Source organism: Cibotium barometz, chromosome 1 (assembly GCF_041138505.1).
Source record: "Cibotium barometz isolate CiBa-2024 chromosome 1, ASM4113850v1, whole genome shotgun sequence".
Lineage (NCBI taxonomy): Eukaryota > Viridiplantae > Streptophyta > Polypodiopsida > Cyatheales > Cibotiaceae > Cibotium > Cibotium barometz.
Window position 1 is genome coordinate 34,365,693 of NC_141046.1, and position 26,859 is coordinate 34,392,551.

At 40.0% G+C, this 26,859-nt stretch overlaps 1 protein-coding gene across 1 annotated transcript in view; it reads right to left on the reverse strand.

Moving 5' to 3' along the window:
• The window catches only part of LOC147641912 (uncharacterized), a 56,120-nt gene that overhangs the window by 20,106 nt on the left and 9,155 nt on the right, over positions 1 to 26,859 (reverse strand). Inside the window, exon 3 of the mRNA XM_086788555.1 lies at positions 8,823 to 9,214. Coding sequence (XP_086644681.1) covers positions 8,823 to 9,214 — 392 coding nt within the window. The remainder of the gene's footprint in view (positions 1 to 8,822; positions 9,215 to 26,859) is intronic.

A 26,859-nucleotide genomic window follows, 5' to 3' on the forward strand; every position in this document is an offset into this window, starting at 1 on the left:
GGTGTTCAATTTGTGCAAAGTCTATGTTGTATTAATTTTTATGTTTGAGTTTGAGTAATTCTTCTCCAAGTGTCATAAATATCCTGAGAGTGGTATCAGATCTTGGGGACCACTCAAAGAGAAGAATTCTTGGAGAAAGAAAAAAATTCAAGGCAAAAATTTATTTGAAGCTTTTTGGAGCAAGGAAGGTTACTCAAATTATTTTTGAAGAATTATAAAGCTTCATCAAATCAAAAGTAAGTTTTATGGGAAATTTATGGGCCATCAGATCAAGATTTGGATCAATGGTTGGATGAGGTTTTAAGCCACCTTTATCCATAAAACCACTCTTTTTGAATTAAAACCACCCTTTTTCTTCTCAACCACCTTCATGAGTCTTAATCCTCTCCATAATCCATCAGTATGGGTGGTATTAGCACATTAAGGAGAGCAAGGGTCTAATCTCAAAATTTCTAAGCATTGTGTCTACTCAAATTGCATAATGGACGACTAAATCTTGCAAATCGTCGCTTTTCAAAATGGCATCACGAGCGGGATTACACCGATGGGTTTGGCCACAAGCTTAAGCTTAAGCAAAGCTTAACAAGCCTACCATATAGCTTCTCTAGTTACTAAGGCTATAAGCTATATCAAATAGCTTCTCTATTAAGATTTACCATAAAGCCTTCCACCATTAAAGCTTTCAAAAATCAAGCTTTAAAACCCTTGCCTTCTCAAGTGAATTAAGGGCTTCAAACACCCCTTTTTGCTAGAATTTCAGAATCTGCACCAATAAACAGAGAGTTCCAAAAAATTTAAATTTTACTTTGGTCAAAGATGGAGATAGAGGGAGTTTCCATGCCACAAAGTTTTCTTTGTCCTCCACTCTCCTATTTCTAAAATTTGGGACACAAACAAGTGTTTGGAGCTTTCACTTGCATACATCAAAGTTTGCCATCTTGATGAACCAATTGAAGGGGCTTCTTCAACAACTTTTTCGAGATTCCTCCAAGCTCAAAAAGCCACTTATGGATTTATTTAACACTTGGAGGTTGGTTCTCACTCGCTCAAGAATTGGTTCAACACTCAACTTCCAACAAATTAAAGTAAGGCCGTAAGTATTATTCCGCACATATATTGTTTGCTTTGCTTATCTTAAATACTATAAATTTTTGCAATTTTATTTTGTCTTCTCAATTTCGGATCATGAGTAACCCCCAACGATTATGGAACAACTTCAATCTATTCAAGATCAACTTAACCAAGAGAGAGCTAAAAGAATAGAATTGGAACAAATAGTCAATAACAAAAAATGTGAACGAAGTACTGAGCCCCAACCTAACATACATCATACCATCCAAGAGACTTTTCGTGTGTAAGAAGAACAAAAAGGCAAGAAGATTAGTTATAAAGCATTCACCTTTCATAATTTTGACGGTAAGAATAAACCAAAGATTGTATTATCATGGCTTAGCCAACTTGATGAGACTACTTTTCTGGGAAAGAATTTTTTGAGAAAAGACAAAGTCAAATGTGCTGCCAACCATTTGGTTGAAAGTGCATTCCTATGGTGGAATGCCATCAATAAAGGACAAGACCAAGGACTTGGAAGGAATTTCAAAAGCTCATCAAACATAATTTCCTTCCACCTCAATACAAATCTAGGGCGTGTGAACAATGGGATATGCTACACCAACTTGATTAAGACCCTATGCAGATGTACATGGATAAATTTTGGCATACACATCCAAATTCAAGCCATCGAGAGAGTGCGATCGAAGGACCAAAAGAAAAAATGCATTGTCGGGATCACTTAGGGTGGAGATTAACATGTTTTAGCCACACTCTCTATCCATTGCTATCTCTTTGGAGAACCAAGGGAGAAAAAACCACCATAGAAGTCTCATACTAACAAATTTAAAAAGTTTGTTCCTTTTAGTGAGTTTGACAGGAATACCAATGCAAATAGAAGCATAGCTCCTAAGAATGAAAAATGAGGTGCTAACAACAATAGCAACAAGAATGAAGATGTGAAGCCAAAGTAGGATTCCATACCCAAAATTATAAGATGCTATAATTGCAGCCAACAAGGACACATTGCAATATCAATTGCATGGAGAATAAGAAGCAACCCACCGCTCAAGTCAACATGATCGATGATGGTGGTGATGAAGATGACTTTTATCTCAAGCAAGAGGGTAATTCCGAAGAAGAAGATGAATACAATGATCTAGGTATGCCTAAAATCATCAAAAAAAATATCTCCTCATATGCTTCTTAAAATGAAAGGTACAATTAAAGGCAAGGAAGTAAGTATATTGCATGATGATGGTAGTACACACAATTTTATTTTCGAAAAGCTTGTGCGTGATCTTAAATTAGAAGCTATTCCTTCATGTACAAGATTAAAACTACATTCCAAGGAACTAAGTACAATTGCACTAGGGAAGTGAAAGATGTTGTATAATCCATTGCATCTTACGAGAAACCTTGCACATTTCTTGTTGCATCCTTGCATTCATATGATGTTATCCTTGGTATGACATGGAGACATGAGCATAACCCTCGCATTGATTACAATTCTCATGATTTATCATTTGTTTTTAATGGTTACTGTGTCTATTTGAAAGGATTAAAGGAATCTAGTGGATGTGCACTCCTTAGCCACACCAAGCTAAGCGAGCCATGATAAAGGAGAAGACTTATTTAGTCTTGGTTAACGAGCTTACTACTTCTAAACCAACTCCTAAGAACTCATCATACGAACATTTCATTTCACAATTTTTAGATTGTTTCATGAATGAGGGTACCACTAGGTTTGCCTAATTCGAGACCAGAAGACCATAGGATAGACATTATCTCTGGTAGCATCCCACCCATTACTTGCTTGTTTTGCTAATGCCACAAGAACCATGACATAACTCATTGTTAATACTAAGGAAAGCTATCAAGGTGGACTCTAGATGCTCCATATGCCAAGGCAACTCGGTACAACTGTACTAGTATAATTATACTCTGTGACCCTACTTGTAGAGATAAAAAACAAGAATAAGAGAGTTATGGATCTTATGAATAGAAAGACCCATATGAACATGCTTCACCCATAGACTATGCCTCTTTGTTTGAAGCCATGGTGTAATATGAGCGAGATACCTCAACAATATAGTGTGTAGGCCACTAATGCAATGCTTTTGATGCAAAGTCCCACACTGTATTCCAAAGTGCCCTTGCAAAGTCCTTGCACCAAATCCTCCGGAGTGGTCCAAACACTTGTTACCATATTATAGTAGTGATGTGTGTGAACACACTTAGGACCGCCGGGGCACTTTTTCCCTCACTAGGAGGTTTTTTCCCCCGTGCATTGTTTATACGCCCATTATCTTCTAGGGCTTGTTATCTTTCATTTTTGGCACTCATAATACACTACTGTGTTGTGCTCAAGCTTCCTCATCTTCTTGAAGTTGTGTGTGCATTCCTGCAACCCTAATTCCAACAATTGGTATCAGAGCAGGCTTCCTCCTCCCGGGCAGCATCACCGGCACCTGCCGCTTCATCTCCTCCGATTGCGACGAGGTTTCACGAGCGTCTGCAGGTTAGTATATGCCGTGGGACAGCCCGTAGGGCTTGTTCATTTCAGAATTTTGATTTGAAGTCATTTCGCCCTCCGTTTTTGCATTCCAAGTACTGCGCAGGCAAAATCGTCCTACTGTGCAGATTTTCTGTCAAGATTAAAATCTGCAGGACAGGTGCCCATTCGTCTGTTTTGGGCTGTGCTATATAGCACAGGTCGATTTTATACAGGTTTACCTCTTACAGACAGCATTTACATCTAGTAGTACAGTCATTGGCCATGGCTGACAACAATGATGTATTCCGCATGTTGGCTGCTGAGGATAAGTTGGATGGCACCAACTATCCATTGTGGGCATATATGATGCGACATGTATTGGTAGCAAAGGGGTTATGGAACATTGTGCAGGGTATTGATGCACGTCCTATTGTGGCTGGGAATGCTGCAAACACATCAGAAACAGGTACTGTTGATGATGGTGCAGGCACAAGTGCTGTAGCAGCTGTTCGAGAACCACCACTTTCAGCAGAGCAGATTCGTTGGGATGGTAGAGATGCGCAGGCTCATGCCTTGATTGCGCTGTCTGTCAAACGTACCATTATCCCACATATTCGCTCCTGCAGGACTTCTAAGGATGCTTGGGATGTACTTGCCACATTGTATCAGGCAAGAAATGAGGCTCGTGTTGCTTACCTCCGAAAACAGTTGGAGAGTGAGCATATGAACGAAGGTGATTCTATGGATAGCTTTTTGACAAAGATCAAGGATTTCAAAGAGCAGCTCATTTCTGCAGATGAAATCCTGTCAGACAGTTCACTTGTGCAGACTGTTTTGAATGGTCTACCAGATTCTTATCAGGGTTTTGCTTCCACTCTTCGCTTGATGATGAAAGGCAATCCCAATGCCTTATCATTTGAGGAGTTAGTTTCTGTTTTGCTGCAAGAAGACCAGTCAAGGCAAAACAGGAATATTATGCGTGTCGCAGATCAAGCTTTCGTTGCTAGTCAGAGAAGCGGGAAAGGTAAAGCTGGCTTTTCTTCTAGTAAGCAGAAATCTGCAAATGCTGCGCAACCAAAGAAGGAAGACAAAGATGAGAAGAAGGGTGACAAACAGAAGACATTTTGCAAGTACTGTAAGGGAAATGATCATGTCATCAAAGCGTGTCCTAAGCTGGCTGCGAAAGAGGCTAAGAAGAAAGAGGCTGGTATGGCTGTTGCAGATGCCTCTCCTTCTAACAATGAATCTGCTAATGTTGTTCAAGATATAGAATGGGCATTCAATGCGCAGTGCAGTTATGACCCATCTTTGCATGACACATGTATGTCTGCAGTAGATTCAGATGTATGGTACTTTGACAGTGGTGCCACTAAGCATATCACCTCGCAGCGCAGTTTATTCACTTTCCTTGAGTCTGCTCCCACAGGGAATACTGTCACTTGTGCCAATAACTCCTCTTATCCCGTTAAAGGAGTTGGACAGATTGTGCTGAATGTTGCAAATTGCAACACCTTTACACTTTTTGATGCATTGTATGTGCCAGGGATCAAAAAGAATCTGCTGTCAGTCTCCGCATTTGCCAAAACAGGTTTGGTTGTAAAATTTGTGGATGACAGATGTACTGTTCATGATCTCTCTTGTGGTGACATCATTGTAGCATCTGGTTCACTATGTCGAGGGCTGTATAAGCTCAATATGGATGGCAAATATGTAGAGGATTCAGCATGTGCTATTATGGATACGCAGGCTATTTCAAATGCAAAACTGTGGCATGCACGTTTTGGTCATCTGAATTTTGCAAGTTTGCTGCGCCTGCAGAAATCTGAAATGGTGTCTTCTTTGCCTAAGCTTGAGGCACCTGTCAAGCATGTTTGTGAGGGCTGCATATTGGGTAAAATGCAGCGTGCTTCCTTTCCCAAAGATGGATCAGTGAGAGCTGAACGCAGATTGCAGCTTGTTCACAGTGATGTTTGTGGTCCCATGCAAACTCCATCATTTGGAAACTACCTTTACTTCGTGACTTTCATTGATGATTTTACCAGGCATGCATGGGTATATCCTTTGAAGGCAAAGTCCGAAGTGTTTTTGTGCTTCAAACAGTTTTTGGTTATGGCTGAAAATGTGTCAGAAAGTAAGATGGGCACCCTCCGTTCAGATCGAGGGGGGGAGTATATGTCTTCAGAATTTAATGCATTTCTGGCTGAGCGTGGGATAAAACACCAATGTACAGTGCCGTATACACCACAGCAAAATGGTGTGGCTGAGAGAAAAAACAGGTCTCTCATGGAAATGGCAAGATGTATGGTTAAGAGTCAAAGTCTACCGCATGGTTTTTGGCTTGAGGCTGTCATGTGTGCCACTTATGTACTAAACAGGTGTCCCACCAAAGCATTACAGGTTGTCACTCCATATGAGGCTTGGCATAGCCGCAAGCCATCTGTTGGCCATTTACGTGTTTTTGGTTGCCTGGCATATGCATTAGTGCCTGTGCAACATCGCAGAAAATTGGATGACAAAGCTGTCAAATGTATTTTTGTTGGATATAGTGCTGAGAGCAAAGGCTATCGTTTGTATCATCCACAGACAAAGCGCATTTTGGTTAGCCGTGATGTTGTATTTGTGGAAGATGCAGTTCAGCCCTTGGTTTCATGTACTAAGGAGACAGATATCAGCTCACGTGATGTCTATGATACATTGTTGCCTCTTTTCAGTGGTGCACAGTCAAGTGCAATACCTCATGAGGCAGTTTTTCAGCCTATGCAGGTTTTAAATGATGGCACAGATCAGCCTATATCTGATGCAGATGTGCATGATGCACTTGAGGATGAGAGACAAGAGATTGAGGGCTCTAGGAACATGCCTAGATGGCTGGTGCAGACTTTGCATGACAGCAAGTTGGATGCCCCTTTGTCTAGTCGCACTCGTTCTGGCTCTCATGGTGCCTCTTATGCGTCAGATTGTTATGCATTGGCTGTTTCTAGTATGTGCGATGAAAGTGAGCCTGTTTCATTTGATGAGGCACAAAGTTCAGAAAATTGGATGGCTGCTATGCAAGCAGAATACGATGCTATTATGAAGAATAGTACATGGTCTTTATGTGACTTGCCCCCTGGCAAGAAGGCCATTGGCACTAAGTGGGTATACAAATTGAAGCGTAAGCCTGATGGCACAGTGGATCGCCATAAGGCTAGGCTTGTTGCAAAAGGTTATGCTCAAGAGAAGGGCATTGATTTTGATGAGACTTTTGCTCCCACATGTCGTATGACCACTGTTCGTAGCATCTGTGCATTAGCAGCTCATAATGGTTGGAATGTACATCAGCTGGACATAAAGACTGCGTTCTTAAATGGAGATTTGCATGAGGAGGTGTATGTATCGCAGCCTCATGGTTTTGTTCAAAGAGGGCAGGAAAACAAAGTGTGCAGGTTAAAAAAGGCTTTATATGGTTTAAAGCAAGCTCCACGAGCTGTATTTGACTGCACATGGGTTTCAGAATAGTCCAACAGAAAGCACTTTGTATGTTAAACGTGTGGATGGTGTACATCTAATCATTGCTCTCTATGTCGATGACATGCTGCTCACAGGACCAAATGAGAGTCATATTGCTGATTTTAAGGCTGATTTGAATGCCTCTTTTGAGATGTCAGATTTGGGGCATTTGCATCATTATTTGGGGATACAATTTAAGCAGTGTGATGGAGGTATTGCTTTGTGTCAGACAAAGTATATTGAAACATTGTTGCGGAGATTTGGCCTTGAAGACTGCAAGCCTATTGCTACTCCAATGGAGACAGGTTTGAAGTTGAGTCTTCATGATGCTGGAGATCACTTTGATGTCACACTCTATCAGACAGCTGTTGGTTGCCTCATTTATGTATGCATTACGAGGCCAGACATTCAGTTTGCAGTCTCACAGGTGAGCAAATTTATGCATAGCCCAGGCATTAAGCATTGGCAGGCAGTGAAGCGTATCTTTCGCTATTTGAGTGGTACTCGGCATCTTGGGTTGTTTTATCCCAAGGGGGGATCATTGCCGCCAGATTTACATGTTTTTTCAGATTCTGACTGGGCTGGTTGTTATGACACACGCGTGTCCACGAGTGGTTTTTGCTTCATGCTTGGAAGCTCATGCATATCATGGTTGAGCAAGAAGCAGCCTACTGTGGCCACTTCTAGTTGTGAAGCTGAGTACAGGGCAGCTTTCACAGCTACGGTTGAGTGTGTGTGGCTCAGACGCCTTATGGCTGATTTGGGTGTTGGGCAGCCATCTGCCACCACCATCTTCACTGACAGTTAGAGCGCATTGGCAGTTGCGCGGAACCCAGTGTTCCATGCTCGTACGAAGCACATTGAGGTGCACTACCATTATGTCAGGGAGAGACTCTCTGCAGGAGAGATCAGTTTGGCTTATGTGCCAACACAGGATAACCTTGCAGATCTTTTCACAAAGGCTCTGCCTCGTGAGAAGTTCGAAGCTTTTCGCAAAGCTTTGGGCTTACTCCCTTTTGTGGATTCGTCCACATAGCTAGACACTTCCCTATACATGAGTGCTAGCTCTTGTTCACCGCATCACTCCAGGGGGGATTTGTTACCATATTATAGTAGTGATGTGTGTGAACACACTTAGGACCGCCGGGGCACTTTTTCCCTCACTAGGAGGTTTTTTCCCCCGTGCATTGTATATACGCCCATTATCTTCTAGGGCTTGTTATCTTTCATTTTTGGCACTCATAATACACTACTGTGTTGTGCTCAAGCTTCCTCATCTTCTTGAAGTTGTGTGTGCATTCCTGCAACCCTAATTCCAACAACACTGTGAATCCCATTCCAAAGCCTAATGCATCAAAAACTCCGTACTTGTATGATTTTAGTCGTGAATTATGCACCAAACTATATCTCTTCATGCAAATAGGTGTGAGTGTTCTACTTGAGGTGTTGACTAGGAGCTAGCCTTGAGGTTGTTCTTGGTGCTAGCCCTACCACTAGTGTTGGCTTAAGTGGTTTATTAGTAGAGGTTATCCTTGGGGCTGGCCCTACCACCACTGCTAAGGTTATCCTTGGGGAGTTGGTTTGTTAGTAGAGGTTATCCTTGGAGCTAGCCCTACCACTATTGTGGCTTAAATGGTTTGTTAGCACATTTTCAACCAACCCGTCCATGCTTATGTGTTTGACTAGGCATTAGGAAAAGAGGGAACTCATTTTGGGGCCCTGTAAGAAATTCACGATTTTTTTATTTTTCTTCACCCAAAATGAGCAAAAATATTAAAGTAAGTACATGCAACTACAGAGATGGCAGGGCCGGCCAAGAAGATTCGCTGAAAAATGCGATTTGGTGTCAGTCTTGCAGCAGGTGATTCGGACATCGCCGGCGCGTTCGGAGCGTGGCAAAACCCCCAAAACGACACCGGCGGAAGTGCTGAAAACGGGCATTCGGAGGCCCGGAAAAGGCCGGAAAGGGCCGGCCACTGGCAAATGCGATTTGGTGTCAGTCTGGCAGCAGACTGACACCAAATCGCATTTGTCGGCGAATCTTCCTGGCCGGCCCTTTTTGGCCTTTTCCGGGCCTCCGGATGCCCGTTTTCAGCACTTCCGATGTCGTTTTGGGGGTTATGGCACGCTCCGGACGCATCGGCAATGTCTGAATCACCAAATTTTGCATTGCGAATTCTGCACCGAAGATGACAGTATCAATTATAATAAATGAAAAAGATATCTTCATTTAATGGAAACTCGCCGTTCTCTATCTGAATATGACTTTTATTCTTTTTTCCTCCTATTTATTATTTCCTCCAACGTTACGCTGGCCCTCCATTGATTGGTCGAGGGTTATTTTTCCTAAACCCTAAAAGGCCCCAAAATGAGTTCGGATTTTTCCTAATGGTCTCTAGCTCTACCATTGTTGTGGATTAAATGGTTTGTTAGCACATTCTCAACCAACTCTTCCATGCTTATGTCTTTGACTAAGACTCTAGCTCATGCACCCTTAGCCATTGAGGCTTTGGATGATGTGCTTGGTTTTGGGTGGATCATTTCTATATCCTTGTCTTGCTACTAGGTCTATTACCTCATGTGGATAGCAACACTCATCAAAGATGTAGCGTCTAGACATGTAGAGATGGTCATGAAGCCTCTTGCTTTTGAGATCGATCCATAAATCTATCAACGGGTTTTAGTCCTTTGCGGTGGTACATCTTGTCCGTCCTTATGTCTTTGAATAGGACTCTAGCTCGTGCGCCCTTAGTCATTGAGGCTTTGGGATGACATGCTTGGTTTTGGGTGGATGACTTCTACATCCTTGTCTTGCTAGTACTAGGTTTATTACCTCATGTAGATAGCAACACTCATTAAAGATGTAGCGTTTAGACATGTAGAGATGGTCGTGAAGTCTCTTGCTTTTGAGATCGATCATAAATCTATCAATGGGATTTTGTCCTTTGCGGGGCAGTATGTTTCATGTGAAGATACATGGCTCTAGCAATATGGTCCCCACATTGTTTCTTCCTCCTCTTGCTTAAGGTTATAGATTTGTACAACGGAGCTCCATCTAGCTCAACTGGGTAAGAATCCCTTAATGGGAAATAAGTCGTGAGTCTCATGTGAAGATACATGGCTCTCTCTCTCTCTCTCTCTCTCTCTCTCTCTCTCTCCCCCCCCTTGACTCTCTCTCTCTCTCTCTGTATCTCTTACCTCATCTATGTGTCTCTCCCCCTCACCTTGTCAAGGGTGTCTCTCTCTTCCTCCCTCTCCTTCTCTCTCTCTCTCTCTCTCTCTATGTTTGCTTTTATTATTACTTTACATGTGTTGGCGTGTCATTATACATACATACATACATACATACATATACATACATACATACATACATACATATATATATATATATCTTTTCGTAAATATAATAGAAGATATATTACCAAAATCCCTTTACACATGGCTACATGGCTGCCATGTGGTGTACTAGCTTTCCCTCACTAATTACTCCAAACCACAAGTGTAGCTTGGAGTACCCTCATCCAATATATAGTTGTGTCATTCTCCACCAAATGAGCTGACTGCAAGGAAGACTTGTTGCCCCACAATAGTATCCCTTTTATACAACCTATGTGAGTTGTAATACCAACTTTTGTATCAAATATGAAGGCATTCCTAGTTAACCAGATATGCCACAAACCTGTCCACCTGAAAAATGAAAGAAAATTGAATGTCATTCTCTCTCTCTCTCTCTCTCTCTCTCTCTCTCTCTCTCTCTCTCTCTCTCTCTCTCTCTCTCTCTCTCTCTCTCCAGCTTGTTTCTCTTCTATCCTCTCTCTTTCACCTCATCTCCAAACCTAGCTCCCTCCCTTTCTCCCTCTATCTCTCTCTCACCTCGTCTTACTTTCTCTCTCTTATCTCTCTCTCCCCCTCTCTTTTTGTCTCTCTCACCTCATCTTTGCATGTGATTGCATGCATTTCAATACTCTTTACATGTGCTTGCATTTTTTGTCTCTCTTATCTCCCTTTCCCCCTCTCTTTTTGTCTCTCTCACCTCATCTTTGGATGTGACTGCATGCCTTTCAATACTCTTTACATGTGCTTACATTTTTTGCATTTGCATAACATTACTTGCCCTTTATTATCCTTTGTATGTCATTTCATTGTATTTCATGGCATGGAATTTCATTTGCATGTTAGTGCATGGTATTGCTTCCCTTTATTATCTCTTGGATGTGCTTGCATGTCCTTGCATGTCCGCTTCTGCCCTTTATTTATCTTTGCATGTGCTTGCATAGCCTTGCATGTTATTTAATGCCTTTGCATGTGATTGCATGTCCTCTTTGCATGCACTTGCATATTGTCGCATGTCATTACATGTGATTGTATGCTCTTTAGTACTCTTTACAACATTTACATAGTTACATGCCCTTGTAGGCTTTTTCATATGATTGCATGCCCTTGCTAGTGATTGATTGCCTGCCTTTTCATGTGATTGAATGCCCTTCTTACTCTTTGCATAAGCTTGCATGTCATTAAAACAATGAACAATGTATAATTTGGCAAGGTGAATAATATACATAATTATTGATAAAAGAGAATTTCATTATAGAAAAGATATTACATCAGCCTTGCATATTGTTTCCTAAAAATAATGAACAATGTAAAATTAACAAGGTTAATAACATAGAAAATTATAAGTTAAACATAATTTTATTCTAGAGAAAAGATATTACATCAGCCTTGCATACTGTTTCCTAAAAACAATAAACAATGTAAAATTGACAAGGTAAACAACATACACAATTATAGATGAAATTTAATTTTATTCCAAAAAAGTTATTACATTACAGGTTATTTTCTAAAAACAACATGATATAACTTTATAACTACATGCAAGCTGGCTTTAGCAAAAGAGTTTCTAAGGGTCCCTAAACTTAAGTGCTATTAAGGGCTACTCTACATGCAAGTTGGTTTTAGTAGGGGAGGATTCAAAGGGTTCCTAAACCTAAGTGTTTTGAAGGAGCTCCTCCTTATCTTCACCAATGCAATTGTAACTCTACTAAGTACCAATGGTAGCTTTAATCTTCATGTTCCACATGTATAGATCTCTTGAGTTGATGAGCTCATCCACTAGAAGCTTGTCCCAAAGATCATGGGACTCTATTAAAATTTTGAGATGCTATTTCTTATCTCTAACTAACTTCTTGCATAAATCCTTATACACAAATTCAAGGGTATCCTTGAGAGTAGATTTGGGGGCGTTTGATGAAGACATGATGACTGGGTAAGGAAGATCCAAGCTAGAGAAAGATAAAAAATGAGGGAGAGGGTGAGAATGAGGGTGGCTGAGGTAGAGAATGACGGAGAGAGAGAGAGAGAGAGAGAGAGAGAGAGAGAGAGAGAGAGAGAGAGAGAGAGAGAGAGAATTAGGGTGAGATGAGGGAGAGAAAGAGGGTAAGATAGAGGGAGAGTATGATAGTTAGGAAGAGAATGAATGTGAGAAAGAGGGAGATAATGATGAGAGATGGGAGTGAGGGTGAGAGTGAGAGCTAGGGGGTCATATATATCGATAGGACATTCGAAAAGCACAAAGTTATTTGCATATGGATAATTACTATAATTAGTTAAAGTAATTGCATAGATAAATGCTATTTAGGTAAAGTAATTATATGGAAAAATTCTATACTTAAATAAATGTGCCAAGATATTCCAACCATTGATGATATATAAAATGATGATGTTGACATTAACAGGAAAAAATGTTAGTATATAAAATGATGATATTCCAACCATTGACATTAATAGAAAAAAAGTTTTTTGCCATTTCCATTTGAAGCATTGCAATACAACCATTTTGATTATCGTAGAAAGATATTAAAATATAAAAGGTATATAAACCTTTATAGAGGAAGTTGATAGTGATATGCCATCGATTGTATATAAAATAATGAATGTGTTAACATCAATAGAAAAAGAAATTTATTTTGTTATTTCTATTTGAAGCATTCCATTTCAATATAAAAGGTATATAAACCTTTATAGAGGAAGTTGATAGTGATGTGCCATCGATTGTATATAAAATAATGAATGTGTTAACATCAATAGAAAAAGAAATTTATTTTGTTATTTCTATTTGAAGCATTCCATTTCAATTGTCCTAGAAAGATATAAAAAAGTGAAAAGTATTTAAACCTTCATAGAGGAAGTTGATAGTAGTGACATGACATCAAGGCATTATATATTGGAAATATTATATTATAATATATATGTGAGTTTAACACTACATACACATTCTTATGTAAAGTTACCAAAGTAAACATTCACATTTAAATGTGAGGGAGATAAGATTAAACATAAATATATTTATTTGTCTATATACAAATGAGAGTCAATTAGAGAAACAAACAAGTGCCATTCAACTTAGATACCAACTAGACATAAATATATTTGTTTATTTACACAAATTAGAGTCAAGTAGAGGGACAAACATGTTTCATTCTAAAAAACAATCTTCTCATTAATATTATCATTCAACTTAGATACAAACTAAAATAGATCTTTTTTAGATTGTTTTAGTGTTGAACATTTTGATTAGGTTTTTCTTTTTTAGAGTGGGTTGATGTATAAACATGTTATGGTTCTCATCTAACCCAAAAATATAATATACAAAGTAGAATCTTGCACACCGACAACAATAAAGAAGGCATAAGACAAAACACCAATGAAGAAGAGGAGAAGGAAGAGAAAATTGTGCAGAGGCCAAGAAAGAAGACCCCAAAGGAGGTGGTGCAAGATGAGTCAGATGTAAAGGAAGATGATGGCGAGGTTTACACAAACAAAAATTTCATGATAAACTACTTCAATCGTCTTCAACTTGATCTTATACAAAACACCGTTGATTGTCTGACAGTAAACAAACACATTTGCATATGATAAATCTAAGTAAAAGTAAGGGTGTTGTGATCAATTATAATAAATATAGACCACATAGGTGAAGAAATTGACGACTCTACCTCTCGTTCTACTTTGTCACCTAGTTAGTAACCCTACACTATAAGAAGGGTTCACTCGAGGTACCAAAGGTTATGTGTGGAGTATTTCACGAATGGATATGTTAGGGATAGGAAAAATTTTATTTGCTCTCTCAAATCATCTAGGTATTCTATTAGAGTTTATACCCTAGCTACCTGCATATTGCCTAAAGAGCACAAAGTTAGTATTTTATCAGTAATGGTGTCTTGACGAGAAGAAGAGGCTAAAATTGTTAAAACTATTGGAATGTAAGATGCTAACTATGATATATACTATTTAACTACATTTGCGATCTATTAGGCTTGATCCAATGCTCTACGATTTTACTTTTACTTACAGCTATAGCATTGATCAATGGCATGTCTGGCTTGATCCAATGCTCTATGATTTTACTTTTACTTACAGCTAACACTGATTAATGGCATGTCTAGCTAAAAATTACAGCTATAGCACTGATCAATGGCATGTCTGGCTTGATCCAATGCTCTATGATTTTACTTTTACTTACAGCTAACACTGATTAATGGCATGTCTAGCTAAAAATTAAGGTTCTATGGCATCACATTGTGGAGTATGGCATGAAGCTCATCAGAAATAGAGATGATGTTTACAAAGTGAGGTTTTCTCAATCAAACCAAGGTTTTATCCTACCACCAATAGACGAACATAGAATGTCCTAATGCAAAATAAACTTCAAATCAAAATCAAACAGGCAAACAAATACATCCAATGGCTCCAAAATTGTATGACAATATTGGGGGTAATCCAAATAGCTTGGAATGAATAAAACATGGAGCTAGACCCTAGGCTAGTCCTCAATAGTGGCACCAAATATGCTCAAGTCAAGAGTTTACCTTAGCCTTACCAAAGCATATATCATCGAGTCTTGCCTTTTCGACTTGTAAATGCAACTTCCCATTGTGGGTACATTGGCTTATTCATTGCATCCTCACTCCCTTGATGTCACACCAAAATGCTCCTTGTTGCCAAAGGGGTGAAGGGAGAGCTCTCAATGCCTAGATGGAGACAAGAAGAGATGGTCCTTCGTGATGGTTCTCCCTCACAAAATGTAGGTAAAGAAGAATCTAATGGAAGAGGAAAACCTACAATCACACCTATTCAAATAAGCATCCATCAAGGAAGTAAGAATACAATAGCATGTAAGCAATCAAAGACTAAGAATACAATAGCATGTAAGCAATCAAAGACATGGAAGAAGGAGAGCATCCATCAAGCAAGTAAGAATACAATAGTATGTAAAGCAAGCAAAGACAAGGAAGAAGGCGAGCATCCATCAAGCAAGTAAGAATACAATAGCATGTAAAACAAGCAAAGACAAGAGGGAGAGATCTCAAGAAAATTATTTCAAGGGAATGATGGTGTCTTGCTTATTGTAAAAAATGACTTATATACTAATGACTAGTTTTTACACTAGGCCAGCCAAACTGAAAAATGGTCCAACCTCTATTACTAGTCTTAAGCAACTATGTACATACTATCCTAAACTTTCCCTATTTGACATTAAGTGTATGGTAAGGTTGCTTTGTATATTCTAGCATTGTCTTACAAAAGTTAAGTGCCCATTTGAGTGGGTAAGATGGCAAAGTGCCTTACAGTAGGTCGGGCTAGAAAAACCATGTTAACCTTTGGAGTGCTTAACATACATGCACATGCACACACACACACATACACATTTATGCCTCGTGCATGTACACACATCCATATGCATGCATCCCTGCCCACCTATGTATGCACAACTCCCCTCCCCCCAAAAATATAATTTAAAGGCAAAACTTAAGACATTTTTCAGAAATGCAACTTCACAATACATTGTAACATTGAAAACTCATGTGACTTCAGCCTCATCCAATTGTCAGTTGGCAAAACTTATAAGGTAGTCTAGTTTATGTTCACCTAGCTGATCTAGGATGCATCCAATGGCAAAGTTAGAAGCATCAATATATACATAGAAAATAATATCATGGTTTGGTAGTCGTAACATGGGAGCACTAGGACGAAGCTTGCTTTAACGTATAGGTGTATTGGCATTCTTCCGTCCACTCAAATATGATGAGAAGCTTGTACAAGGGATGTGCAATCTCAACATAGAAGAGGATAAATTGCATGTAGTACCTACATGTCCCATAAACCTTTGGACTCCCTTATAGTTTGTGGGTGGGGGTAATTCCAAGATAATTTTTATTTTACTCTCATCCATTAAAAGCCCATTTTTGGACACTATATGTCCTAAGATGACTCTGTGTTTAACTCAGAATTGGCATTTGAATGGGTTTCGAGATATGCGATAAAGTCTACATCGTTTAAATACCTTTTGTATAATAAGCAGGATAAATGCTCCTTCCATGATGAATGAACGTATAAATCATCTAAGTAAGTTTCAAGAAGTGTCCTTAGAAAATCTTTAAAGGCAGTGTTCATAAGCCAAATGGCATAACTCTATAAGTGTAAGCTCCATGTTCTCTAATAAATTTTTTTAAAGCTTGATCCTCCAGAGCAATGGAAATTTGGTCATACCCTGAATACCCATCTAAGAAGATGTATGCTTCATTGCCAGCTACTCATTCAAGTACATGTTCTGAATATGGCAAGGGATAATGATCTCGTCTTCTTTCTGCATTGACCTTCTTAAGATTGACACATACTCGCAATTTTTTATCCTTTTTAGGCACAACCACAAAATATTCGATGTCATAGATGAATCCACATTCGATGAGCTTGTCTATCTCTTCTTTAACAATCTTAGCATACTTTAAATTCATTGGATAAGGTCACTAATGGACCGGTTTAGCAATGGGTACCATGGGGATTATGTGTTACACAACCTTAGCCCGTCGATACTCCCTTCATATCATGGTAAGTCCATGTAAAGCAATCCTTATATTCCTTGAGGAGGTCAATGAGTTCAACTTCCTAACTTGGAGTGAGGTCTTTTGCTTTAAAGACTAGCTTAGGGTATTCCCCCACATTTAGCCAATTCTACTTCCTTTAGTTTGGTTGCACCATCATGGACTCCTTCTACCTCACTTGTTGGTTTTTGTGTGGCATTGTCAAACACTAACTTGTGGTCCCCAATTGTAAAATATTTACAATTCTCTGGGATAGGGTGTAAATTAGGTTTTGACTCTTGATTGTTTTCGATTGCTTTAGCTATAGCTTTTTATTCTTTCTATTTTTGGGCCAACTCTTTGTTCTTCTTCCACCTAGTAGAACAATTAATCTTTGGTTCATCGATGACATCAATTTTGGCTCTATCAACTCAGTGGGAGGAGGGTTGCAATACATAAGTTTGTGTAATTCCTCTCCCCAAAACTTGTGATGTGTATCGAATACACCAACATACTGTAGCCATTGGGCAGCAGTTGTCCTCTCTTGCAGTCTTTTATGATGATTGGCCGTATAGCATTTACGTCTCCACCATGTTTTAAGATACTCCTTGGTTTTTAAAGGAACCTCATCCCTTTCTTTAAATTGGGATTCAGTATCAAATTCATAGCTACTCCCTACAGTTTCGATTTCACTTCCCACGATTTCTCTTGATGTTATCAGCTCTTTTTTACTAGTAGTATCCGAGGAATTGGTGTCGTTTCCAGTCTCTGTTTTAGACTCGTCACCATTATTGGTCCTTGTGTTAGAGTCATCTCATGTGGACTCAAGTTCACTATAACCAATCCCTTTGACATCAAAATGCAAAGCACGAATCATGCGTAATGGCACAACCTTGGGGAGCTCTACACCATCAGGTGTAACCCATGTAGATCCTATACTTCCCCAACTATCGATTGTAGCCATCATATGTATCCAATTTAGATTATCTTTAGGTTCAATAGCTTGTTTTTCAGCATCCTTGTAAAGTGGGTTCTTACCTGCATTGATCTCTTCTCTACAAGTATAGTAGTATTGCAACGGGGCTGAATGAGTGGTGATGACAGTGGGCACATCCAGGGGTTTATGAGTCTTAGTAGTAGTCATTAAGGTACTAGGTTGTATAGTATCTGAGACTCTCACTTGCTTGGGCTTTGATTCCAACTCCTCTTGTGTTTTAGTAATAACTAAATCACTAAGTTCTTGGACTTTCTCGATCTCCTTCTGAGGGTCACGATAAGAGCCAAGTTTCATCGTGTAATTTAATTTCAAGAATTACAGGCTCCCTTGGGGCCTCCTTTCTTGTGTTCTTAGTTTTGGGTGGTATCTCCCTACCAAGTTTAGAATCGGCCATTGTGTCCAAGTCCTCATCTAGGTCCCTAATGACTGGCTCTTAAAGTGTTCCCAGATTTATCTTTTTGGTCTTTTTGTTTTCCCATTCTTAATTGACATTTTTCTCTAATGGCCCTTCTTCTTGTTCTTAGAATATGCTATCGAGGCCACAGATCGTTGCTCGAGAACATGTTGTTTCTGAGCTTGTAGTCAGGTAGATGTGATATGATCTAGATTTTTTAAGATCTGACTTTGTGTTTGATTACTTACCCCAATCGTGTTTAGGGGTGTGATAATGGGTCCCGTATGTGGACTTGTCACCATAGACTGTTGAGGCAAGATTTAATCTAATGATAGTGGTTAGCCGGTGGCATGTTTGAGGGCACAGTTTGGCTGAGTTTAGGAAACTTTACAAGGCATTCCGAAGTTTGATGTGGGGACCTTGACAGTGGTAACATTGAAGAGGCATTCTCCTTCATGTTGCATTGATGTCTCGGCCCCTTTCCATAGTGGCAAGTTGGTAAACTGGCTTCTCCCATCCACCAAATAATAGTCTAGATGAGACTCTGTGGGGTCCACAAAGAAGTGTGGAATGGGTACAACATCCACCTCATATTCTTGGTAATTAGCAGGCTCCTCAAAGCTTACTTGATTAAGAGGTGTCACCCTTGGTGGAGATGGTTGTGGCCCTAAGACTAGTGGAGTTATTGGGTGCATGGTGCATGCCCTTTGATAGGAGTTGTTGCGTGGATGCTTAACCATTGCTTGATTTACAAGAACAAGGGCTAGTGTTTGTGGCAGTGCCGACAAGGCTCTCTATGTTGGCAATAGTGTGTAGGTGTGCTCATAAATCTCGGGCTTCGTGACCATAGCACCCACAAAAGCCACAATTACCACTATAACAATCCCTTAATATTGGACATTCATGGTGGTGTATGTCCTTGATGACAAATGGAACACCAATGAAGCTCTCTCCTCGGGTACATGTGTACATTGCCCAAAGCTTTGTTTATCTTCATTTCCTCAAAGCTTTTGAGAAGTCGGTCCAAGTCATTTTTGCTACGGTGTTATGTTTAGCAAGTTTCGTAATGGGCTGTTGCTAATGCAACAAACTTAGAATCTGAAGCTCTGACTCCCCTTATCATCAGGTTATCCTCTGGCTATAATGTCCTTCCATGTGGTGATACCTCTAATGACCAAACCATTATAGATATCTTTATATTTAAGCGTTTGGATGAATTGATCAAGCAATTGATTGTTGGCAAAGTTTTCATGTAGAGCACAACGAGAGTTCAAATACTTGTGATATGACTAATAAAATCTCTCACTGACTCATCTTCTTCTCTCTTAGCTTTATGTAACTATGAAGCCATGCTCCACAAAGCTCCCTCACGCATAAAGTGCTTTAGGAATAAGAGTCAAATTTTAGACATTCTTCAACTCTTAGGGTCCGATATACTAATCACTAGCCTTGCCTGATTGAGTGTAAGGCTAAAGGCATTGGTCTTTGCTAGCTTATTCGTCTCACATAAGGCCTCTCAAACTTGATCAAAGACCTTGAGATGTCTTCTAGGATCACCCTCTCCATTGAACTTATACATGAGCTTCGCAATCATCGAGCGTAAGGCTAAAGGCTTTGGTCTTTGCTAGCTCATTCCTCTCACCTAAGGCCTCGCAAACTTGATCGAAGACCTCGAGATGTCATCTAGGATCACCCTCTCCATTGAACTTGTGTGTGAGCTTCACAATTTTTATAGCCTTTCCAGAGCTACTCCGTCCGTTATCTCTCATGATTAGCCATATACTTTCAGCCACTGCTCTCCCCAATGCTTGTGCAAAGGCTATTGGTTGGATCAGTTGTTGGGAGGGTTTCCTATTGGAAGTATTGGTATAGTAGGGACAACATGTGGTACGAAGGGTGCTCCTTGTGGTTATAATGACTGAATCTCGGAGGAGTAACATGAGTTCGATATATGGGGGGTCGTACAAAAATTCCCAGAGGTATCGAGATGATATATGAGCCAAGGGTGCACTGGTCTAGCCATTTGTGAGCGTGTCCCTCTTGCTCTAGGTTGCAATGGTAAAGTAGAGGGAGATGCAAGGAATTGAGGAATTTGGGTGAAGGTTTCTCCGTCTCTGTGGCCCTACTAAGTGATATGGATGTGTTAACTAGCTTGGAGCCATTATTGTAGGGATTTCTGCAACCATGGTTTTCATAGTTATGATCGAGGGCATGAAACTAACGGGCAATTTTGTTTGGTTGGTCATGGTGGGTGGTGTTGTTATGAGTGGTGTGGTACCTAGTACCACACCACAGAGTTTGGAATTGTATTAACGGCATCAAGTGGGTACCTCTCTATGGTCTGGGAATGTGAAGCCCATGCTAGCAGATTCTTGGAATCCTCTGTAACCTTGAGAAACAATAGTAGCAGGCAGCTTGGGGTTTCTTCATTGTGTAGCAAGGCATCACCACATATGTGGGATTAGTAGGGCTTATTGATGGTGTCTCCATCTCACTCAAGGTAGGATCTTGCACATTACTTGTCCCAACCTGTGTCACAGGAAGTTGCATGGGCATGGTGATTCTTTGTCTAAGCCTTTCTTGCTCTACAATAGCTTGAATACATTCCACAATTATCCAAAATCACTCTTCCTTGTTTGTGGAAGTAGAGACAGCTTGCTTAATTTTCTCCCAGCCTAACACCATAAATAAGGCCCGTAGCCAGGTCTGTCATAGTTTCCTGGGTTGCATCGAATTCCCAGCTCTTGGTTTGTAGTAATGTGTCTGAGAATCTTACACCTAGATCCATCTTGGATATGAATTCATGTGGTCTAACGCTCTCTAGGCTGTCAGTTAATTGGGCAATCGGTACACTTTGGTTGCTTGCACAATTGGTGCAGTTTGGGTCACTAAATCGTTGTTGGGCTCGATGTTAAGTTTCTTCCTCTTTCACCCTAGTAGCTAGGATTAGGACTTCTACTTCTTACACTTCCTCTTTGGTCTTGCCATCTGGCAGTAAGGTTTGGGCAAGGTTTTGATCTATAGGCATTTGGTTTTACTGATCAAGATTCGTCCCATGTGGACAAGGATTTTCATATGCATGGGGCTCATGTGTAATGCGACACTAGGTGTGGCCTTGGAGGTAACCTCAACTCCCTCATCCCCAAATTAATATGTGCCTAGTTAGGTGGAGAGGTTGCAGCCAAAGCTGAACCCCTTAAGTAATTGGTCATACGACCTATTAAGCTCGTGTGGTGGGTCTAGCATTTATTGTTTGAGTGGGGTTTTCTCCCCCTTGGTCCGGTATCCCTTCCATTGATTCAAGATCGGAGGAAGTGTCACTACTTGTTGAGAGTCTCAGTCCCTTTACCACACTGAATCTCGTTCCTGTGTGAAAAGGTTCTCGAGATAAAGGTGGGTTGATAAGAGCCTAATTGAGTCGACGCAGTTTCCTCTAACCTATCTCTAAAACGTGCCCAAATTACAACTGCATATCAGTGTAGGCTGTTTTAGGACCAGGGGGATGTTTCCGATTGTTTTTTATTTTTTTTAGATTTTTTAATTAATTTAGTTTTTACTTTATCGCCAAAGTATATTTAAAGTGGGTTTTATGCACTATCGGACACTACTATGAAAAGAAATAAATCTTTTTTCTTTTTTTTGCCAACCAAAGGTTTTCTTTAGTTATGGGTTCCTTATGTGAAATTGTAAATTTTTTGGGTCTTGTATAGGTTACGCCAAAATGATCGCAAGCCTAAAACCTATAAAACAAGCAAGTTTGTGCATGCATTTTTTCAAAAAAAATATTTTTTTCTTGCAATGGGTAATTTTCTTTTATTTTTTTGAAAATTTTTATTACTTCATATTTTTTACTTCTTATTTTTTAACTTTTAACTTTTTAAATTTTGAACTTTTGACTTTCTCCTCCCTTTTGGATTTCGAGTCCAATTATCTCGTTTTTGTGGCCAAAAAGTTTCCTGGATTACTACCTAATCCAATGGATGCGTGGTGTGCCTAACTATTGGTCTAAAGAGAGGACTAATCTTGATTAGCTCCATTAATCTTGATTAATCCACATATTAACTCTAACCCAAAAGTTTGCAGGTTTATGCAAAATCTACAGATTTCGTCTAAATTTTGATACCCTCTTACTCTAGCCGATTTGACCTTAATCAAGAAATTTCCAACTGAAGAAAGTCATTAATCCATAAACAAAAAATATAGAAAAACGATTCTTTTCCTAGAATTGAACTAAAATTTAACCAAAATACAAAAAATACAGGAAATGAGAAATTGAACTTCATTAATGATAAATTGAACTTGGACTACCCAAATGCACAAATTATAGAGATTACAAAGATTGAAAAAAAATGCATAAATTACAAAGATTGTAAAAATTACAGGAATGCAAAAATTGTAAGAAATGCAAAAATTGCATCGTCATTCTTTTGAACAAAAATAGATTGCAATAAACTTCCAAATATCAACCATTTCTAAACATCTCTTCTCTTTCAACCTAAGATAAGAACACGATTGCAGAAAACAAGCTTTCACAAGGACTTAGCAAGAGAGTGAGGTCTTGTGGCAATGGAACCAAAAGTGGAGGGCTTCACAACCACAAAATGCTATGACTCCAATATAAAGCTTCAAAAAGGCATAGCTCCACCCGAACTCTATCTACCAAGAGAAATACTATGTAAAAGATAAAGAATCTCTCACTTATCTCTCTTGCTCTCCACAATTGGGGATTCTTCGTAGCTACCTCGTTGATGGAGCATGCAAGAGCTCCACACCATTCGCCGCGTCGCATCATTGCACACCAATAGAAGCTCGACCCTTCTCTCACACAAACTTGCACACTCACTCTCTCAAGCACACAAGAGGTCAAATAAAGAACATGCCAGTAAGAAAGCAATAGCACAGGAGAGCAGAGAAGAAGAGCACTCGATGGCCCCAGTCTTGCTCTTGCTCCCTCATCACTCACTGAAGCTTTGTTCAAACATGGGGTGGTTTAATGCTCTTTTTATGTAATTATTAAGCAATAATTGGCGTTAATATTTCAATATTTGAAAAGGATGAGAATTTTCCTTGGAGTTCGATGTTGGTATGGATTGTATGAGAGGAAAATCTTTTTAGGACATGAGTAGGTGTGTCCTTACAAGTCTTCAAGGAAATTCTAATTGTTTGGTACAATATTAGGTTCATCTACCCCTAGGCTCACATCATGTCTTGTACTTAGCTCACTTCTCATATGGGTACACAAGGCATTTTTAATTGGCTGGTACACTATTACGTTACTACCTCTAGGCTCGCATCACCTATACTCTTTCATGGACGGCTTTAGCAATACAATAAAGTAGCCATAGATATGGCCAACCAATTGAAGACATCATTCGTGGTCACATATTGGTGAGGGACATATGCCTATGTGATGCTGCCCTTTGGGTTGTGCAATGCTCCAGTGTCTTTCCAATGCACAACAACAAACATATTCAAGGAATATCTCAATGATTTTTTTAGAATTTTCTTGGATGACTTTCAGGTACCAAGGGTACACCCAAGGAGATGATGTTGGATGAGCACTTGGGGCAAGTCTTATTAGTCAAATGCATCCTCTTGGGTCTTCAGCTCAATATAAACACTACATCTTAATTGAGTGTTGCCACCCACGAGGCAAAAGACAATTTGCAAGATAAGGATGTAGAAGTCCCTTCGACGAGTGTCATTCCTTGGTCAAACATGGAGCTCTCTTAGGCCTTGTGATATTAGTAGAGGGGCTATCCCTTGACCCAAATGTTGGAAGGTCGTGGCTTGGCCGCCTACATCCCACACGCTTAGAGTCCCAAGAAATGGGATCATCTATAAATAATAGAAGACTAGTGCCATTCTCATCCCTCCTCCACCAATTTTATTGACTTGGAAGGATTAGAGTGGCGGACGTTAAGCGCGCAGTGGCGTGAAAACTATTGGGATAGGTGACCTCCCGAGAAGTGGCCCCCGATTTCCAATATAGTATCGGAGTTGAGGAGGGCATGTTGGGATGTCATTAGTGGAGCTGGTTAACTTTTGCCAATTCCTCTTGGACGAAGACCGAATGCATTTATGAGCAGATGGACAAGCTTGCTGATATGCCGAGTGTAATCACGGGCCAAAAAGAAGGCTGTGTGGGTAAATCCTAAGGGTACCAACTGTGACATCATTGATAGTGCGAGAAGCCTCTGAGCCCCGTAGTATCATCAAAGTCTCTAGGTACCCTAGCCGCCAACAAGGGAAGGTGTTGGAAGGTCGTGGCCTGGTTGCCTACATCCCACATGCATAGAGTCCCAAGCAATGGGATCATCTACAAAGCAATAGAAGATTAGGGCCATTCTTATCCCTCCTCCACCAATTTTCTTGGCTTGGAAGGGATTAGAGTGGTGGAGGTTAAGCGTATAGTGGCGTGAACACTATTGGGATGGGTGACCTCCCAGGAAGTGGTGTGAACACTATTCGGATGGGTGACCTGCAACAGGTAGTGGCCCCTAATTTCCAACATGGTATCAGAGCCAGGGAGGGCATGCTGGGATGTTGTTAGTGGATCTGGTCGACTTGCCAATTTCTCTTTACAGAGCTGAACGAAGGCCGAATACGTGTATGAGTGGATGGACAAGCTTGCTAACATGCCGAGTGTAATCATAGGCCAAAAAGAAGGCTCTGTGGGTATCCTAAGGGTACCAACTATGACATCATTGACATTGCGAGAAGCCTCTAAGCCTCGTATCATCAAAACCTCAAGGGACCCTACGTCCTAGCCTACCAAGGGAGGGTGTTGGAAGGTCATGGCCTGGTCACCTGCATCCCACATGCATAGAGTCCCAAGCAATGGGATCATCTATAAGTAATAGAAGACTAGGGCCATTCTCATCCCTCCTCCACCAATTTTCTTGGCTTGGAAGGCATTAGAGTGGTGGAGGTTAAGCGCATAGTGGCATGAACACTATTGGGATGGGTGACCTTCCAAGAAGTGGCCCCCAATTTCCAACACCAAAGAAGGTCATTGTTATCCTTTGACTGTCGCCTCCCACTAATTCCAAAGGGGTGTAGGAGTTCTTGGGCATATTGGCTAATGCCGATTTGTGAGGATATATGATAATGTCTTCTTCTCTCTCTGTTTTACAGAACCATGGTACATGGAGATTAAAATATTTCACAAATTGAATAATAGAAGAAATAAACAATCATCACCATAGCATAACACAAAAGCATGAAAATCAAAGAACACAAGATTGGGTGCAATCTCCCCCCGCCGACATGTGTGGCTCCACTCCCACACGCGGTATTATCATATTATCATAAATTTAGCCATTGGAGCCATAAATAGCATAGCTTTTTCAAAATTGGGCTTTTACAAAACTGTACCTTAGTCTAATGCTTTTAAAGTATTCCATCAAAAATAAACCTTGCCCAACATATGTACAATGGGCCAAACCATACAAAATCAAATATTTAGCACACATGTGCTCGGCTAGATAATCTCATCCAATGTCCACCTTGGTTGTTCCGAACTCATGATCGATACTCAACATAGTCCACAATGTTAGTTGATAATTACTTTGGAATCACTCACAAAAATAATTCTAACAAATGGAAAACATTCACTACCATGCTTCACACATGAACCATGCATCACACATAATGAATTGGATTCACTCCCATGATAAAATATTATGAAAAATCTCACTCACGTGATAGTCCTCGCATTTGAGAAGACAACCGTCCTCGGTTGTAACTATCAGCACACATGAGTGATCAAAACACATTATTTGTTCCCACATACTCCCAATGTCCTCACACGTGTCTTAAAGTTCATCAGATTCACTCACGATCAAACTCCCATAATCTTTGCACACATTACACATGTCTTAGAGTTTATCAGATTCACTCATAAAATCAAACTCACAGAACTTTTACACGCGTCACATGTGTCTTAGAGTTGATCGGATTCACTCACAATCAAACTCCTACATTGGATTCACTCACAATGTTTTCATACGCATCACACGTATTCACAGAGTATACCACACGTTACGTGTCACATCTGGTTGGATTCACTCACAACCAACTAGGGTCACCCTCGTCAAAAATTAATTCAATAGACTTGATCGGATTCACTCACAATCAAACTCACACATTTCTTACATACGTCACACATGTCGCAGTTGGTTGGATTCACTCACAACCAATTAATTCTTTGATCAGACTTGGGTCACCCAAGATATTCTTTTTACTTATCGGGTCACCCAATAATAATATAATTATCGTAACATCCCTGTATATTTAATTAGCAAGTGAGAAGAGTCAAGATATAATATCCCGTCTCACAGATAGAATCCCTCTCGATACTAGATTGTGATAAGTTATCCGTCACACAGATAAGTATCACTTAGATTATCCGTTCACGAACATCAAAAGAGTATCCTTCACATACACCAATACGAGTACCTTTCACAGACACTAACATGAGTATCTTTCACAGACACCAACACAAGTATCTCTCACAGACACCGACATAAGTATCTCTCATAGACACCAACACAAGTATCTTTCACACAGA